The sequence below is a fragment of the Diachasmimorpha longicaudata genome, chromosome 6, assembly GCF_034640455.1.
Source record: "Diachasmimorpha longicaudata isolate KC_UGA_2023 chromosome 6, iyDiaLong2, whole genome shotgun sequence".
Taxonomy (NCBI): Eukaryota; Metazoa; Arthropoda; class Insecta; order Hymenoptera; family Braconidae; genus Diachasmimorpha; species Diachasmimorpha longicaudata.
Genome location: NC_087230.1, coordinates 7,387,002 through 7,405,480, shown reverse-complemented (window position 1 = coordinate 7,405,480; position 18,479 = coordinate 7,387,002). Strand labels below are relative to the sequence as shown.

The 18,479-nt window shown below is 41.5% G+C and overlaps 7 protein-coding genes across 10 annotated transcripts in view; 4 read left to right on the top strand and 3 right to left on the bottom strand.

Annotated features, from left to right (window-relative positions):
• Nucleotides 1-75: 75 nt before the first annotated feature.
• Nucleotides 76-2,207, bottom strand: LOC135163719 (CXXC-type zinc finger protein 1-like). Its single transcript, XM_064123447.1, has 4 exons — nt 2,053-2,207; nt 1,814-1,935; nt 1,569-1,659; nt 76-1,439 (listed from the first exon to the last, which is right to left on the bottom strand). Exons 1-4 carry the CDS (start codon nt 2,074-2,076, stop codon nt 165-167), a joined length of 1,512 nt encoding a protein of 503 aa, XP_063979517.1. The 5' UTR covers nt 2,077-2,207; the 3' UTR covers nt 76-164.
• Nucleotides 2,208-2,437: 230 nt separating this feature from the next.
• On the bottom strand, nt 2,438-6,540 carry LOC135163489 (uncharacterized). 2 transcript variants are annotated; one of them, XM_064122942.1, is made up of 4 exons: nt 4,294-6,540; nt 4,009-4,139; nt 3,587-3,746; nt 2,438-3,508 (listed from the first exon to the last, which is right to left on the bottom strand). In XM_064122942.1, exons 1-4 carry the CDS (start codon nt 6,538-6,540, stop codon nt 2,651-2,653), a joined length of 3,396 nt encoding a protein of 1,131 aa, XP_063979012.1. In that variant the 3' UTR covers nt 2,438-2,650. The 2 variants fall into 2 exon arrangements, with proteins under 2 accessions (XP_063979012.1, XP_063979013.1); XM_064122943.1 differs by having other exon boundaries at nt 3,195-3,462.
• Nucleotides 6,541-6,906: 366 nt separating this feature from the next.
• On the top strand, nt 6,907-9,467 carry LOC135163497 (uncharacterized). The gene is made up of 4 exons (XM_064122960.1): nt 6,907-7,014; nt 7,227-8,020; nt 8,094-8,355; nt 8,463-9,467. The coding sequence occupies exons 2-4, from the start codon at nt 7,893-7,895 to the stop codon at nt 9,087-9,089; spliced, it is 1,017 nt and encodes a 338-aa protein (XP_063979030.1). The 5' UTR covers nt 6,907-7,014; nt 7,227-7,892; the 3' UTR covers nt 9,090-9,467.
• Nucleotides 9,261-18,479, bottom strand: part of LOC135163496 (interleukin enhancer-binding factor 2 homolog) — a 51,864-nt gene continuing 42,645 nt past the window's right edge. Inside the window, exons 2-5 of one of the 3 annotated variants that reach the window (XM_064122958.1) lie at nt 10,998-11,022; nt 10,563-10,866; nt 9,830-10,394; nt 9,261-9,693 (exon numbers count right to left, since the gene is read on the bottom strand). In XM_064122958.1, the coding sequence (XP_063979028.1) occupies nt 9,407-9,693; nt 9,830-10,394; nt 10,563-10,859 (1,149 nt within the window). In that variant the 5' untranslated portion in view covers nt 10,860-10,866; nt 10,998-11,022 and the 3' untranslated portion in view covers nt 9,261-9,406. Of the gene's footprint in view, nt 9,694-9,829; nt 10,395-10,562; nt 10,899-10,997; nt 11,146-18,479 lie in introns of those variants that run through there. The other 2 variants (XM_064122957.1, XM_064122959.1) reach the window with 2 other exon arrangements.
• Prosalpha2 (Proteasome alpha2 subunit) lies at nt 11,135-12,297 on the top strand. The gene is made up of 3 exons (XM_064122967.1): nt 11,135-11,293; nt 11,469-11,801; nt 11,865-12,297. Exons 1-3 carry the CDS (start codon nt 11,253-11,255, stop codon nt 12,193-12,195), a joined length of 705 nt encoding a protein of 234 aa, XP_063979037.1. The 5' UTR covers nt 11,135-11,252; the 3' UTR covers nt 12,196-12,297.
• Nucleotides 12,537-14,974, top strand: LOC135163494 (DNA primase large subunit-like). Its single transcript, XM_064122950.1, has 3 exons — nt 12,537-12,840; nt 13,253-14,335; nt 14,428-14,974. The coding sequence occupies exons 1-3, from the start codon at nt 12,693-12,695 to the stop codon at nt 14,775-14,777; spliced, it is 1,581 nt and encodes a 526-aa protein (XP_063979020.1). The 5' UTR covers nt 12,537-12,692; the 3' UTR covers nt 14,778-14,974.
• LOC135163495 (RNA-binding protein Musashi homolog 2-like) overlaps nt 15,252-18,479 on the top strand; it is an 80,334-nt gene continuing 77,106 nt past the window's right edge. Inside the window, exon 1 of the mRNA XM_064122951.1 lies at nt 15,252-15,581. Coding sequence (XP_063979021.1) covers nt 15,541-15,581 — 41 coding nt within the window. The 5' untranslated portion in view covers nt 15,252-15,540. The remainder of the gene's footprint in view (nt 15,582-18,479) is intronic.

Below are 18,479 nucleotides of genomic sequence, written 5' to 3'. Positions count from 1 at the left end.
AATTTCAATGAAAACAAATAAACTGAAATTATTTCGAAAAAAATCATGTCAAGAAAAACACAATTTGCCCACATCTGCCATGAACTAAGTTTATTAAATCATATTCTACATAGAAAAAAGAATCACTGGACATCTCCGTCGATTTCTCGTTGAAGTTGTCTCCATTATCTCTGCACGTCTTCTTCATTTGTCTTGCCATGCTCTCTACTCTGTTCCTGGGCCATTTGCTCCATCAGCTCATGGTTGTAAGTCGAGTGCAACATCAGCGCAAGAACTCCCGCCCTATTAGCCATGCTGGCCCTAATCTGTCGCTCCTGTTCCACAAGTTCGTCGATCTTTAGCCACTGTCTCACCCTCTCCATGTCAATCTCAGCCCTTCTCAATTTCTCCCACACGTAGTGCTTAGAACAGTGTTTTTTGGGAGCCCGACAAAAATCCCCAGTCGTATCGAAGACGTTGGTAACAAGAGGACAACCACAGACTTCTGTATCACTGACTTTTGGATCTTTGCAGTGCTCAGGACACAGAACACGCAGACGTTTGCAATAAGTACGATTAACTGGATTGTAAAAATCGCAGAACATGACCTGACCCTCAATTCGTGTCTTAAAGATCGAGCCAAAGGACGCCTGCGACTCATATTTATTGAAGCACTTTTCCATGTGCTTGATAGCCGTGCGTGAATTAATTTCATGACCGCAGGTGATGCAGTACATACTCATCTCAGTGTCCTCGTTATCGTCCACCTCGTAACTATAATCAATTGACGCATTCTTCGCACGTTCGACGATTCGATCGAGCTCCATGTGTCGCTTATCCAACTCCTGGAGAATTCTCCGGACTTCGTGCTGCTGTTTTCTGACAGACTCCAGAGCACGTCTGTTGTTCATCTCAGCAACACAAGACGTCAATGACCATTCATGAATTCTTTGGGGCAAAACCTGATAGATTCTATTGGTGGCAAGTTTCATTCCACACTCGTCCGAGCAATATTTCGAGCCCAAACGAGATTGTTTCGTGCAAGCTGGCCCATAGCACTGCTGCGGGGGTTCCAGAAATTCTATTCTCTCATTGCTAGAGTCCCTTTTTCGCTTTTTACTGGGCTTGTCGCTGCGATTGACACTCTTCGAAGGCTTCAAGGGAATTCCCACGGTTCGACATGTCTTCTGAATGCAACGCAGTTTCAGTCTCACTGATGGGCCAAATTTTTTCAGGTGCCTGCAGGCATCACATTTGCCACAATCCTCGGTGCGCAGACAGCCGGTGCATTCGCCACATCGTTTCGAGGATTTTTTTATTATTGTTGTGTCCCAGGCGTCGTCGTGATCGTGTCTGTGAGCTCTCTCCTTCTCTTTGTACTTCTTTACCTTTCGATCGTCCTGCTCGGTCCTTCGGGGCTTGTAACGAGTTACCAGGGAGGGATCTTCTTCTCGGCATCTCTGGAATGGATTTAGTATTGAAAATGAAGGACTATCTTAATCGTTTGATGGCTGAAACTCTCACGACAATGACATGGTCTGTGCAGGATTTTATCAATCAGGTGGAAGACATTTTATTGAGGCACTTACCACGCAGAAAAATTGTTTTATGTACTTGGCATCACGTTCCGTGATGTTGATGCAGTCGCCATGGTACCATTCTTCACATGCATCACATCCACTGAAACATTGAAGGAGATGATTATTTTTTTATTAAGATGTTGAGCATTCGAGTGAAGCTGGTAGTTTTGTCTGTTTCAAAATTTTTTGCAGGGCGGATTTTTAGAATGAATGGACACTAATTAATACGGTTAGCAAATATAGGTTATGCTCACATCATAAAACGAGAGCTGTCTGAGCTCCTGCAAATGCAATAGGCCTGTCCATCCTGTTTCAATAACGTGGCTATCTTGCTTTTTCTCTCCGGCAACATAAATTGCTTCGCAATTTCCTCTTTCTGTGGGAAAATTCATTCATGATGGAGATGAATATTAGGTTAATCTTCAGTAATGTTGATCTATCATTCCATGGACAGAATCATCTCTCAATATTATTTTGAGATGAATAAACTCACCGATAATCCATGTCGCTTACTCATTGTTAATATAATTATGATGATCCTGATTTCTTCACACTAAATCTTGAATGTATTTTGTTGAGTACCGTATACATAAAAACACTAATAGGGCGCCGCCATTTGTAAAACTATGGTGACACTTGTCACCCTGTCATTTCATCCTTTCTCTCTCATGCAGTGCCAAGCCAAAGATTCGCTATAGTCTCTGGCAAAGCTCCCGAAACATTTTTGAAAATAATTGATCATTATTTCTTTTTTCAATTGGTGGGTTAGGAAAACGGAAAACTAGCAAGCAATTACTTTCCAAACAGTTTTCAGTGAAGGACAATTATTTTGTTTTAACTCAAAAAATTAAATGCACGAAAAAGAACAAAAACAGGAATATAAATAAAATACTTTATTGTGATCATAAATGTTCAATCGATCAAGTTAGCCATCATGTTGACAAAATATATAGCATAACCATTGCAACTTTGGCCAATACACGAGCGACATATGTGTTTAGCTGCGTAAATATACGACATTTTTATTTTCAATTACAAATTCAAACTGAATAGGTGAAATGAATCAAAATTTGATCGATGCCCTGATAAAATTATCTCATACAATTGTGCTTCTCAATAGACCGAGTCTTTCTTTTCTTCCCTCGTCTTTGGAGAATGATTCGACTATCATTAACATTAATATCAAAAAATTCTGAACCACGGGACAGACTGCTCAAACTTCTGCTTCTCCTGCGTATTCCCTTAAAATGATTCTCGGTAGATGAATGAGATCTCAAGTCACTTATGCTATGAAATTTCACGAAATCTCGTGGCAATGGTCTCTCATTCTCTCCGAACAGTGATGGGCTTGACAGCAGCAGGGGCCGAATTCTGCTCAATTCTATGCTAACAGGTAATCTCTCTTCATCTTCAACGAATAATGGATTGATTCTCAATGGTCTCGATGGTCGCTTACTGACGGATTCACTCGTCTGATTAATTAGGGAGTGGGAGAGCTCTTTGAGGCCATCTCTGCTAGTCCCTGCGTTATTGTTGTCGTTCACAAGCTTCGAGAAAAACTTCCCCTCTCTTTGTTGTCCATTGTACTGCATGGAAACGTCTCTATCAAGGCGTGGACGTTTGACCCTCCTCTCAGACGTCGGCGAATAGTTGGCCAGGTCCTTCTTAGTCGACGTTGGTGCCATATTCTCCTTGAGAGCGTTTGCTTTTCGACGCTCGGGGGATTTTAAAAAATTAGATATGTTCATGACTGAAGTTGTCTCTTTCGTCGGACCTTTTACACCATTCATTTCGAATTTGATTCGGCTGTCATAATAAATCGAGGAGGATCCACGTACCAGCGAAGATCCAAGACGCCGCCGGCGTTCAACGACAGATTTGGGCCCTGGCCTGCGCCTGTGCCCTATGTCAAGATTCAAGTTCATTGTCATTACATCATTGACCGTCATCTGAAAATTGTCACAGGATATTTTTATCCGTTGTTATTTTGGTTTTTTCAATCATGCGAAGATGCAGAAAATAAGTACCTTTACAGTATTTTTCCCGCAAACACGGAATTTCAAATCCTTCAATGATATGGAATTAAAGGATTTCAGTCGATTTGAATGATCTGAGGTGGTTCTAATACTGGTCCTTGTGCTGGCTGATACTGCATCGTATTCTGCGATGGCATCACCATTGGCTGAACTGAATCATAGCAATAAAAATTGTATTGGAAGACCACTCAAGAATTTTTTCTCTAAAATATTTTTAAAAAATGAAATAATACGGGAAGTTTACTTTTTGAAGAAGACTGATCAAACAATTTGAATTTGTTTAGAAATAATGAGTCTTTTCTGTCAATCAACTTTTTCCTCTACAAATATTCGGAAAATTAGAAGTATTAAGTCGTCACTATTGACTGTCCTAGATTATTAATATATGTATACTCAATATGAAAAATTCTTACGTTGATACGCAACAGCTTTCACAGCCTGTCCCTCCGACTGGATCCTCCATGGAATGGTCCCGACCCCTTCTACACGGGGTGATTGACTCTGGTTTATCGTCAGCAGGTTTGGTGCCTGCATCCCCGTCGTACTGTTAGAATCGTAGATTGTACACAAGAGAGAGAGAGAGTAAGGCACGGGGAACAGATAAAATAAATCATAGTCCTCGCGCGCGTTATTCTCGACAAAAGATACGTTCCATATCTTTCCCAAGAGATAGATACGAGCAGTTCATCATTACTTACCTCAGGCTGCCAAGTGCTGTTCACTTTGACGCTGGGCTCCTCCGGAAGTGGGAGGACGAACTCCTTCCCCAGGACTTTGACGATGGCAGCATTTTCTAAGCATACCCCACGAACATACGGATTATCAGATGCATCTGGTAGTTCATCAGCAGGTCCATGAGGAACCTCAGGGGGACAGTCTGTCCTGAGTCTCTTTCGATCTGTTGACACCACGCTGGCCTGCAGTGGACTGTCATAGTTGACTCCATTTTGCACTGGTGCTAGCGCTACTGGTCTTTTTTCACGATTCACCAGCTGATTCTCAAGATTTCCCAGATTTCTTTTGGAACTCTTTTGCCTCAACTGCTGAATCATCGAGAGATGATAGTTGATTTCTTCATCGTCAGACTCCACGTCAACCAGCTCTGGAATTGTCTTCAATGTTGATGAAACTGGCCCATTCTGGACTTCAGGTTCGCCAAACTCCTCGGGGGGGAGTGAAGTGACATTCGTGATTTGGATATTCATCACAGGAGTCTCAGGAATGTGATCAGGGTGAGCATGAATGCGAGTAGCTGAGTAGAATTGTCCTTGCAATGGAAATACAAATTGAGGGTTAAAGGTAGTGCCTGATGGGATTTGTGGGAGTTGAATAGGCCTGTGAATGTTTCCAAAGATCACTGGATCATTTGATGGTCCCACCGCCATGTGCTGAATAGACTGGGCAGTCATCATACCTGTAGCTGTGTAAGTAGATTCGATAACTGGTACATTTGCTGGAGGGTTTGACGGTTCCACGTCTTTAGGTATCCTCAGACCGTTTGGCAGTGGAGAAGGCATGTGAATAGGAATATTCATTTCATTATTCGTCATCAGCACGTTTTGCGTGATATTGGCAACTGGAACTGCTGATCTCTCTGATAATGGTTCATCATCGCTATCCAGAATGACAAGCTCTTCAGGTGAATTGGATGTCCCAGGACCTGTGCTGGAGATTGGTCCAGGCGTTGGGAGAGATGTCGAAGGTGTGCTGGAGGTTCCTTGGCTCACTCGATCAGCCTGAAAAGACGAGGACACCGAACGTCGGCTGGAGGCTTCGCTACTCGTTCCCTCAGAATTGCCATTGCAGACTGTCCTTAGCTTTTCCCGTTGCTTCAGTTTGAATGATCTGGGCCCAGGACGTAGGGCAGGCTGAGGTGGGTTGGCAGTATTCGCTGGCCAAGGCGTTGGCCCATAAACAGGCTCCTCGATACCAACAGATATATCAGACTCCGAGCCATCGCTGTTGGAATTACAAGAGTTACCTTTCGTCGATGGATTCCGTGACGAAGTTGAAAGTTCCGACAATCTCGTTTCCTCCGAATCTTCCTGAATGGTCTTCGTGAGTATCGAGGTACACTCTCGACAGTCCCACGTAGCGTTTCCCCATTTCAAACTGCCACAAGCCACGTGAATACCCTGGGAGCCACACGTACGACAGAGAATCAACTCCCATTTGGGGTTTGAGCTCGTGTATCGTCTGCCCTTGGAGCAGATGCACTGGCTAGCGTCACATCTGTTGTGCCTGTACAACAATTCCTGAAAGGCATTAGGGACCAGTTCCCACGAGGCGTCCTGACATGGAATGAATATTCCATTATCGAGCATGGCCTTCTGGAATTCCTTCTTATTATTGCAGAGTGGACACTTGAAGAAGTATCCAGCACTCATGGCAAGCTGCTGAACACAGAATCGATGGAACCAGGCATTTTTCTTGCAGCAGGGCGCCCACAAGGTCTCGAATAAATTATTTCGGTCGACGTTGTCATAGCAGATGTAACACAGCAATTGCTCCGATATTTGAGATTTTATGACTTCATCAATCTTCTGCTTTGGTCGATGACTCACGCAGTAGGAACGAAATTCACCGAAGAACTGGTGCAGTGAACCTGATTTCAAGCCACACGGGAGATGAAATATCTTTTTACATTTCGTGTTACAACATCCCAGGGTCGCACCAGTCTTCTTGCAGTACGAACAAGACAGTCTTTTTCCTCTTTTCAATTCGTTTAGAATATCTACAGTTAAAAATCCGAGAATGCCCTCGTCGTCGTCCCCCTTCTGCTGCATATTCGATGACAGCAGGAGACAGTAGTAGTGCGTGGTGATACCATTGTAATGGTGAATCTTTCCATACTTCAGCTCGTCATCCTCTGACGAATTGCAGAAGAGACAGGTTTGCTCGGAGCCAGAGGGACGATCAATTCTCGAACGATCTTTCTTGGGCATCTTCGTTTCGTTCTTGTAATTCTATTTCCCTGGACAATTCACATAGAGTCCTTGAAGCACATCATTCAGGATAGAGAATCTCCCACTTGTGACACTCGAACTGTGTGTCCACCATTGCCCCCTCAGATCGTTTTCTTCATTTAATTCAAGACGAAATGACTTTTTTCCGGTTGTCCCTGGGGAAGATCCGACAATTGTTTAACACAATACGGTTGAGGTTAGTGTGTCCTGATCTCACGATCTTCAGGAGTTCTCTTTATGCCACGCACTCGTTGGCTCAACTTCTCGATAATGGTGGTACTCCCAAGGAAATGAAAATTGACAATCGATAATTTTTCAGAGTTCTTGCAATGGCGGTGAACTCTGGGCGAGGAAAGCCCGAGGATTGTTTACAGGATCGCCATTTGCATGTCAATGGGACGAGAGAACCTACAGGGAAATAGTACATCGCAGCTATAAGAACTGTACGACGAGGTAATTTTCTGTTTTACGAGTAGAATGGAATTTTTTAAACTAAAACTTGAACTCTTTACGTTCAACAAAATATGGACTCGGTACATCAATGCAACTCATGATTTTTGAATGGGCTTCGTGTAACCTCTATTGGGCACCATTGGTTCGGAGGAGTTGGTCGCATTTATTTGCAACAATACGGAATATTTTCGATAACGCATAATATGGACCAGGGAATTATTTAGATAATTAGGTGTTTAAAAACTTACGAAGAATGCAGCCGAGGATATAGCGACAGTGAATAGACAAAGCTCGTTCACTGGACTGCAATGGACAGGGCCCTAGAAACGCGGGAAAATCCGGGTGGCAGGGCTACCACGTTTGAATAACAATCGAGAGTAAAAGTATGTTGGAAGAGGACAGAAGATTTTCTACATGAGCCAATGGATAATATCAAGAATTGTCTTAACAAAGTTTGCAGCAGAATTTTCTTCGCGATTTATTTATATCATTGTTTATTAACTACTCGGTCGCCAATAAAAAAATACGGTGAATACATATTTTTTAGTATTTTTTAATGACAAAAAAGGAATGATAAAATATAAACTCCGTTTTTACAAAATTATTGAGGACAAAGCACGACAACTGGACTACATAGTCAGTAATTATGACCCTTAAAATTAAGATTTGGGGCATAATCATGTTGAATCAAAAATAGCAAGATCTCGGAGGCGTCCAACCCCAGCCCTGAAGCTCTCGTAACGTCAATATTCGAGCCACGCAGGCGCGGGTTGAATGACACTTTTGGGCTTTAGAGTGTCGTGAATGCAGGAAATATCTTCCAAATATCTCAAGAGAACTGTCATTAAATCCCTCATTACTGTGAATAATTCTGAAAAATGTCGAGTTTCCCCGAAACGGAAACTGACACTGGTTCTCCGTCGATGTCCAAGGCAGAAGACAACTTGTCGAACAGCGATGGTCCTTTGTTGAAGAGGAGTTTTGCTAGAAATAATACCCCCATCAGGTTGGTCTGTTGAAGTACATTGAAACATAAATATCACCGATAGTAGAATGAGACCAATATTCATTGATTGCAGCCTGAAGAACGGTTCGAGCACCAAAACGTCGAGATCCCCTTCTCGTGCACCTTCCCATGGACAGTCTTCCTCCTTCAATTCTGAGAAAAAGCGTTACTGCCTCTGGACGTTGACGTGCATTCTAGGCGTCACTGGCCTCTGTAATCTCCTCCTCAGCATCACTATTATCGATGTTCTGAGAGTTTCCCGAGGGATGGAGTCTTTAGAAGTCATTCCGGAAGAATCTTTAGTCAAATTCTTCGGGAATACTGATCTAGACCACGTGGGTACTCAATAAAAATCTCGAATAATTATACACCCGAAGGCATTGAACTTAATTTTTGTCAAGGTTTAAATTCTTCAAACAATAAAAATAAATATTGTCGACAGGTATGTGTTGAACAGGGAATCTGTCAGGGATACGGTGATGAACCTGTTGAGATCTACGGGCATAACGCAGGTGTCCACCTCAACGTACAGAATCATCGTTTCGATCACATAAGAAGTGATTTTCGCGTTCTCAAAAATATGACATCAGTCTCTCAGGTAGAATCCTTCGAGATAAAAGATCCCCATGGCCACTCGCTGTTCTCCACGAATTTTTCCAACTTCGGGTCACTCAGAGGTGTTGACAGAATCGACGTCAAATTGGCGCAGACACACAGAATAGTGTCTCCAGTTAATGAGACTCTGATCTTGGATTCGAAGAAACAAGTCTCTATGCACGGTGCGGAGAGCCTCAGTATGGAAGGGAAGGAGATCATTCTCGTGGCAAATAACGATGTGCATTTGAAAAGCAACGACAGCATTGTTCTTGACGCCACGAGTGGAGTATTCCTGGATGTTCAGAAGATTCCGATAGCCCCAGGATTTGTTTTGAGTGGTAGATCAGAGCCTCTGCAGTACAAAGTTTGTGTTTGCATGCCAGAAGGAAAACTGTTCAGGATACCAGTGACACCGGGTAATATGAATTGCGCGAGAGTCAGCAGTTCACCTGAGGAAGACCCCTGTCGCTAGATAAAATCCAGTAATAGAAATTTTTAAATAAATAAATACGTATCTAATATTTTTCATTCGACGGTAATATCCAAAGTTAAAAGTTACACAAGCACAATCTCAATGAGGTATTACTGAGAAATTTGGAGGAACGAATTCTTGTAGACTTGAAATAATAAACTACTTGACAAATATCTCAATTACACAGTTGACTTTATTTTTGAAATTTGTGGCGATTAAAATATTCGTCATGTCGATCATTTTGAAGGTGATACAAATAGAAATACGAATAAGGAGTAGAAATTCATCGATTAGGAAAAAACTTGACACATTTAAAATTACGATGACTCAGTGATCATCTCTTCATTGCTCTCCTCCATGTCCTCTGATTGTTCTTGATCGGTTGGTGGCTCGTAAGCTTTGTCCAGGGGACTGGCGACAACACCACCCGGCCATACACTCATCTCAACCGCGAGTTTGTTGGTGCCTTCTAGGAGAGGTTTGTAGCCCCCATGAGCGAGGACTCTGAGGAGAGTTTGGGCAGTGAGGCAGACTAGGTCTTGTTGTTCTAGGGTCATTGCAGTGTGCACACGAATATTTCCACCCTCACAAGGATCGGAAATACCTAAGCGAAGTACACATTTATCAATAGTTGATTAAAATTATCTGCAGGTAATAAGTACTTGGCGAAAAACGAATAAACTATATTTTTGCCAGTGTGCTAGAACTGGAGACAGGAATAATCGAAAATTTGAACGCACCTGCAGATCCTGGGAGGAATAAACCCGAAGATAAAAGTTGAAGCACACGTCTGTAGGCCTGATTGATAGGCAGGGCTTGTCGACCAGGATTATTCATAATAGCATTGTGTGCCAATAGATCCAGCATCCATGGTGAGAGTGGCTCAAATCCCTCGAATCTAGTTCTTAGGTCCCGCAGGAGTCTGATCAAGATTTTAATACTCGTATGATGTGCGTTTTCTTCGAACCAACCAGAGTGTCTAATAGCTGCTAAATGGCCCTGACAAATCTTGACATCAATGTGCTGTTCGGACTCTAATTTCCGGAGATTCTGATGAAGAGTCGTTATGAGAATCCTCACAGTGGCTTCGTTATTAGCGATATCGAAACCACGCTCAGTCTGTACTAGCCTGAACACGTCCTTTGGATTCACCGCTTTCAAGTCAGTATGTACTTTATTGCCCAGTGCTTCGACAGCTGTTTTCGTGGGGAGGGTTTTTAGAATTACCACTATGTCTGCAACGTTGTGGCCTTTTATCATTGTTCCTTTCTTGAAGCTTCCAACTTTTCGTAGCTCCTCCAATTGCTGGTGAAAAATGAACTCTATAAATTTTTTCAAGTGGCTGATTGTTTATGCTTCACTCTTGCCACTATATATTTTTTAAAATATATTGTAAAAATAATTTTCTTATAAATCAAATTCTGCAATTGCTTAACTTGGAAACTTGAAAAACATCTCTTAGTTATTACTCACACAAGCCTCGAAAGTACCAGGGGCGACAATTAAATTATCCAGAACACTTTGCAACTTGACAACAAGATCAAGAATAGATGTTTGTTCCTTAGGTGTTGGGCACATGTCCGAATTTTTTTTCAACAAAGCCATTGTCAGGTCGGACTCATCTGGTGCCGGCTTAACCGGTGGAAAAGCAGCTTCGCAGAGGGTGTAATCAAAGGGATGCCTGGGGAGAAATTGTTTCCTGGGGAAGCCCATGCCACGTCCCATTCCTCCTCGTCCACCTCTCATTATTCCCCCTCTTCCTCGAACCATTTTCAATCTGTGAGGGTACAAATGATAATTCACCAATTTCTAAAAATCGATAAACCATAACCCTTCACTATTGATGCACTAGCAGTGTGAGGCTACGTTATTACTTTGTGAGGCTGTATTCGGAAGGATTATACTTACATTAAAAATGAAAACTGTTATTGCGATTATTTTTTCTGGTTTATCCTTGTTTTTGTCGTTAAATTACACACTTTTCGGTGCTGCTCGAGTGTATGGTATTTAGCGTCCGACAACGTGAACTGATGCCATGTTCCCATCATTACCCGTAGCAGGCGTGCCACTACCTAACTCCTAAGCAGTTGCCACTCCCGAGCTACAGAAAGGTGTTATATCGATCACTTCAGAAGACTTTGAATTTGTTGAAAAGCAATTGTCATGGCCTCTGAAAGATACAGCTTCTCTCTGACAACTTTCAGGTAAATATTATTGCCAAAATGTTGGAATAATCTTCCCACAAATCTGATCTAGTAATCCACAAGCTAACAAGTGTTTCTACCCTTAATCAGCCTCCAAATGTGACTTGCATTATCGGTTAACCTCCAAATGCTTAGTATAATTGTACAAATAACAATCGAAATGTTTTTTATGCAGTCCATCGGGCAAGCTCGTCCAAATTGAGTATGCCCTGGCTGCTGTAGCAGGTGGTGCACCAAGTGTTGGCATCAAAGCTGCCAATGGAGTGGTACTAGCCACTGAGAATAAACACAAATCAATTCTCTACGATGAACACAGTCTCAATAAAGTTGAGATGATCACCAAACACATTGGAATGATCTACAGTGGCATGGGACCCGACTATCGTCTGTTAGTTAAACAAGCTAGGAAAATGGCACAGCAGTACTTGTTGGTTTACAACGAGCCCATTCCCACTGCCCAACTCGTCCAAAGGGTCGCCATGCTCATGCAAGAGTACACTCAATCGGGGTAAGGATAACTTTTTTCATGAATAAACTTCAAGAACATTTTCAAAACCATGTTTCTGTCCAGGGGTGTCAGGCCCTTCGGCGTTTCCCTTCTGATCTGCGGATGGGACAATGGGAAGCCTTATCTCTTCCAGTGTGATCCCTCAGGCGCCTATTTCGCCTGGAGAGCAACTGCCATGGGTAAGAATTTTATTAATGGCAAAACTTTCCTGGAGAAACGTTACAGTGAGGATCTCGAGCTCGATGATGCTGTCCACACTGCCATTCTGACACTCAAGGAGGGTTTCGAGGGCCAGATGACAGCTGATAACATTGAAATTGGAATCGGCGATGCCAATGGATTTAGACGATTAGATCCATCCCACGTCAAGGATTATCTTGCCAATATTCCCTAATTTATACACTTGTCACTTTCGTTTATTTTTCACCTTTCATAAGGGTTTTTCAAGAGTTCATAGGAGTGGTAATAAAAATAAATAAAATTTGGCTTTTCGGCATTCTGATTTTTTTCATTTATCCCAGAAGTCTACTACTAGGGCAAAAAATGCACCTCTTTAAATTATCAATATCTGCTTTTATTCCATTCCTGTTCGAGTTTTTGCTTTTTCATGCTTCAACATCAGAAATGATTTATCTCAATACCATTCGGATCTAGCTACGTTGATGATGTGAACTGCAAACGCCTAGTAACAAATAGGGTTTTTCGAGGTGTGGTTGGCACAAACATTTTCAAGGTTATGATGCATGTTGCTGGTGAACGATTCAAAACGGTTGATAAAGGGGTAATAATCGTCTGGTGTGTTGTGTCTTACATCTGAATCAATAGTTGTTAAACATAAAGGGGAACGAGTGAATTGTTGCGAACTCTTTGGCGGTATTTATTCGAGTATAAATGAATTTCTTTGGAGAAGATATGGAAGGGATGGTGGAAGCCCCTGAGGGCACAGTGGGTTACATGCCATTCTTGCCCACTTATGATATACCCATGGATACAATTAAGCTTTATCGTCTAGATGAGCTCCTGGAGGAACGAGTATTCGGTAAAAAGTTCATCTTTGTTTACATGCTTTTCTTGGTCATGAACTGGTCAACACGTCCAGATTTTTTAAATTCAATGAAGGAAGAGATTATTGTCAGAAGAATATCGTGATTTATTGATAAAATTTTTTACAAGTAGCTATGAAGACAACGACAAATAATCTAACAGGAATTACTTCCTGATTACTGCGATATCATATACATTAATTACAGTACATTAATGTTTTGGTTAAGAAGTGGAGGTCTTACTGAGAACATAAAATATCTTCATTTGCAACCAACTCTGAATATTTTGACAATTTTTGGATCTATCCTTCGCAATTAGAAATGTTAATGAGTTAGGAATAGATTCAAATGATATAGAGTCAGTAAAACGATGCCTAGATCAGACGATTCCGATCATTTTGATTCCAGTTCTATTCTGTGTAAAAACCTTAAGCCGTTCCACACAACTCTCCTTAATGGAGAAGAGGGAAAAATTGATCGAGATTCTCCGCAAGCACTCCCTAAACCACCACATCTGGCTGTTGACGCATAATGGTGTGGATCCAGGGACAGAAGAGCACCAGAGACACATCGAAGATGAGAGGTTTGTCCACCTCTACGTATTTGCAGTGTTCGTTCGTCATCCAGTAATCATCGATTTCTTAACTGAGCAAGAAAAAATGCTGTTCGTGTACCGTACCCTATGTTACGAAATTGACCAGGTGATGGAATTCTTGGAGACGAATAAAATGCCGCTTGCAGAAGCAACTGAGCAAGATAAAGAGGGTCTCCAGCATGAGTTGGACCTTCATTGGACTTTTGATGAGCCTCGTGATCCCACGGAGCCGATTTATCAGGTTCCCTGGTTCTATTCCGCCAACGTCTTCAGATCTGGCTCAGTCCTCTTGCATAAAGGCCTTTCCTATGTTCCTAAGAGCAAACTGAAGGAAGTGCTCCCAGAATTCTTCGATCGACACCTGGAGAACGAGAGGAAGACCGACTTGTATGGGCTAGCGGCAAAACTAGCTCTAAGTGCGGATCAAATAGTCTTCCTGCGTGCATCCCTTATTCCAACATTTTGGATCAAATATCGATACACTCGTTTTCTAAAATTCGATATGCGGAACTTCGATAAGGAGATTGATTCCTTCCCGCCCTGTATCCGAACTATTCTCGACAGTTGGACTAAAACGAACCACTTGAAATACGAGTCACGAAAGCAGTTGTGGCGATTTTTTAATGGCCTTCAAACAGATCCTGATGCTCTTATAATGCGAATGAGGAGCACCTTCAAGGTTTCTGAAAAGAAGATGAAGGGATACATCTATGAAATGAAACATTCCTTTGGATTGGTTGGAAGTAAAATTCAATATGAAACACCGGATTGTTCTTCCTATAATCATGGTCCCACGAGAGTGTCAGAGGTGGATGGCTGTCCTTTTGCTGATTTTGAGTCTGACGATATTGAAGATCTGGGGACTAAGCTGACTGCATGGAGCATTCCACCTGAAAGTAAGTCGTTTTTTATATTGATTAATATGATACGTTGATAGTAAAAACTTTTGTTCACTGTTCGTGCCCATTTTTTGCCATTTTTCAAACAGCCCATGCGGAAATCCTGGATTATAAATCAAGAGGCTCCTGCAGCAACGCTTGCGGAGCTTTCTTCACAGCCGTTCACGGGGTGGAGCCGAAACAGCCAATCCTCAATCCTCTCGATTTCTATAGTGAGAGCAGGAAGGTGTTGGGCATAAACTCTACTGAGGAACCAACAGACGATGAACTGAGTCCAGAGTTCTTCGACAAGCTCTTCGCTAGCTCCACCAACAGACATGCTTATGTCTTGGATAAGGAGACGAGGCTAGAAACAATCAGGGAATATTTCGACGAGAATCCATGTGACAAGTCTTGGAATTATACGGTGGACACAATCAAGAGGATGGACCGTAATTAAACTGAATTTACAAAACTGTAATGGAAAAATTTACTTTTCAAGCAGAATGAAGGGAAACTTAATAATAAATCGAACGATGATGTGATTCCTTTCAATTATAATAAAATAAACATCTTTAAGTAACCTTCTAAATTCCATTAAAACGGCTAAATAATTAATTTTTTTGAAAAACAATACGAATAATCAATGAATATCGATCATTTATGTGTTTGCGTTTTTTATTTCTCATGCAGGTGCCCCCTATCCTTAGTATCAATTATTCTTCAAGTTGAGAAACTCCATAAAGGATTAATACCTGGGAAAAAACTGGGACATTCTAAGTTAATTATAGGATTCTAAATAATTCAAATTCTAAACGCCCGCCGCCGCACTCAACGAAGTACCGCGCAGTCCCGGCGTGAGGGCGCCACCATGACCACAAGGAAGCGTCCCTTCGCGGAGCTAGTCAGTCTGTTTCTTGTTAGATGGTGATAAACACGAGCGCGGGCTTTCATACATTTTCACGTATTATCGAAGATTATTTACAATTCAGCTACCGGGCTGATACTTTATTCTGTTTGTTATTGTGTTGTATCGCACGATCGAACTTGCGTGTGATGTAATGAGACTGAAATTTCATCAAAACAGTTGGATATCGGCAGGCTCTGGCGAGAGCGTCCTTTTGTGTGCATAACGTGTGGTTCAATTCGCGGCATTTTTATTTACATCGCGCTGAACATTGAACACGAGTGATTTTTAAGTGAACAAAGTGTTGTGTGAGGGCATGGAGCTGTTGCATATGCAGAGTTATCAAGGTCACAATCGGTGAGTAATTTCCAAAATTTTGTCGCCGTGCGAAACGAATAACATTACGTGGCTTCGAGAACGTCGCGAGCGTTTCAATAATAATAGTGTAGAGCAGTCGCAGGGCATTAACACTTCGCTGTATTTAATGTTTACGGTACAACTAATGTACAGAATACGGATATTAAACATTTCACCAGTCGTTTCCTGCTCGCTACGTACGTGCGTAATGAAGATGACTTTGGTGTTGCACATTAGGAGGAGAATAAGCAACGATAGCGAGACATGATGGGGGTTACGACATCATAAAGTCATTTTATTTCAGCAGATTATCGACTTGGTAAACAGTGCCTCATTTATTCACCTCCAGACGAGAATTCTGGATTTTTTTATTGCTCGTGTCGCAGGAATTTCTTTGTTTGGGTAGTGTTGTCATGCCGGGCATTTGTATTATTCTCCTTCCAATGGCCAAATTTTAATTGTACGGTTTGGGTATCATGACGTAGTCTCTCCTGACTTATCATCTTTCCTTCCTTATAGGGGGGAATAAAGCAACAGAAAATTTTTTCAGAAAATGGCCGAGGATTTCCAGGGGTTCATCTCTAATTTCTGGGAAACTAGAATCAACTGGACAGTGTTTGGATTTTTTTAACTTTTATTGAATACTCCATCAACGAGAAAATAATATTATCCATTTACAATCATGTGATAAATTATATTCTTTACTGATCGACATTGAATGTATAAAAAAACGGTCTGGTCGTCCGGAAATTAGAGATGTCAAGATTGCAATCGACCATTTACAAATTTAATTTTTTGTGTCTGATGTTATCACTTGAATTATTTTTTTTTCTGCAATTGGAAGACTTCTGAAGGCCTGAAGGCCATCGTATATTCTCTTAGGTGATTCGTTCATTTGATTTAATATGATTTTCATTTGATATCCTTTAACGCCACTCGAATTTCCCACAAGAATTTGGCTCATGTGTGGGTACTGGATATTCTGATCCTTCTGACATGGTTTGCTATAAAATTTTAATAAATAACGTGGAAGAAAATGAGATATCTTCAGGAACTTGGCTGAGATGTTTCATTATACGGGCATTTGTACTGAACAATAGAACAGTTTTAATATGGCGTTGAGTGAAGAGGCTAAAACAGCAGTTTTCATTCAGTGATTTTCTACTGCATTGGCGGGGAAGAGTGAAACGAGAAAATATGAACTGTATACATCTCCACAAAAGGGGAATACAGACGGGATGAGTTGTATTATATACTATACAGAAGAGAAATCGGATATAGCATTCCAGACGAAGGTACAACCCAGTTGCGCATTTTGCAATTTTAATACTGGAATTACCGAAGTCGTCTACCCTTCTCCCTGTTATTCCATTCTGTTTTCTACTCTTTTCGCGTTTGTCTCTTCACCACTAAAAAGTTCAGAATTTGCATCCAAGCAGATTGTCTGGCTGTCGTTTATTAAAAAAATTGACTCATGGAGTTGCTTTCACCGTTGGTTTGATAAAAAAATGACGAAGTGGGTAGCGAAGTCAGTGGAGTAGTGCGGAAGATCACAAGTTGACAAGTTGACGAACACTAACATACCATTTGTTGGAGCGTATGACATTGTCTTAGAGTGGAATAGAAAATTATTTGAATAAACCTTATATTCAGTCACTTCTGGATGGGGTCTTTCGTTGATATTTTGAAAATGAAAATAGTTTATGTTGTTGGGAAGATTTACGGGTTTTCTAAGGTCTACCCAGTCTGTCTGGCTCCCGGCTATCTGCGAGCCAAAGGGTCTCTATCTCTCCCATCCGGGGTCAATCTTTTTTCGTCTATATTTTAAAAACTAAAATAGCCAACGTTCCAATTCTAATTTCATCGTGTTCCTGAGACGATTTACGATTTTTCAGAGGTCTTGGGAATAGCCGAAAGTTGATTTCTCGGTTTACCCAGGTGTTTTTGGCTCCTTGCCGCCGGTGAGGCAAAGGGTCACCCTCCAATTCGGGATGGCTCTTGTCTTCGAATATTTGGCAAAAGTAAATTTTTGTTTTTCTTCTACTGGGGAGTCAATCAATGTTAATAGTTATATTTATACATCGTCCACATTTGGTTCTGTACCATAGAAAAATAGGGAATTTACTTTTCCCAGATGCTTTGTACATTGTTCATAAAAGAAAGTTCGAGGTCGGGAGGTCCCTCTTCTTCAAGTCTCATTATTCATTTCAACTGCAATGAATTCAGTGTTTATACTGTAATGACAATCTTTTGTGTTCTTACAAGCGGAACATAGACGTTGAGAAATGCTAGATGTCGAGGAGTGAGGGTCGGAGATGATTCTAGAAAATCTTCGACAGAAAAGAGTTTCCTTTGAACTGTTTTTATTCTCTCGACTATGGCGGAGGTCTCACGGAGACGTGACGGGGATTTGTATGCAGGCGTTATGGTCTGATTGGATGATATTGATTTTTTTTTTGCAGACAAAAATTTATAATCAAGACGTGAATTTGCCTCGCAGACTAGACAGCTTGTCATAAAAGAGTGGTTGCGCCATTTTTCTAGCAGCTGGACGTGGAATTACGCGGATGTTTTTAATTGCATGTTTCGGGTATGCATAGCACAGGGTCGTATGAGTTATCCTTACGTTTGTGGTTAAATAAAACATCAGGTTGAGCTCTCATTCTTCCACGAACAACCCCCTATTTCATCCAGAGAAAATGAACCTTTTTTGTTGCCAGAATATTGTCATGAATTCCATCAATTTGGGTTCCACCGTTACTCGCAATGTGTGAAAATAATTTCGTTCGTACATCATCCTCAGGGTAATAGTCTTCGTCCTTGTATCCAAGAATAATTTTTTTTTGTCTACTGGATCCACCCTTTTGTCGTTCCATCGAGTCCCTTTTTTTTGACGAA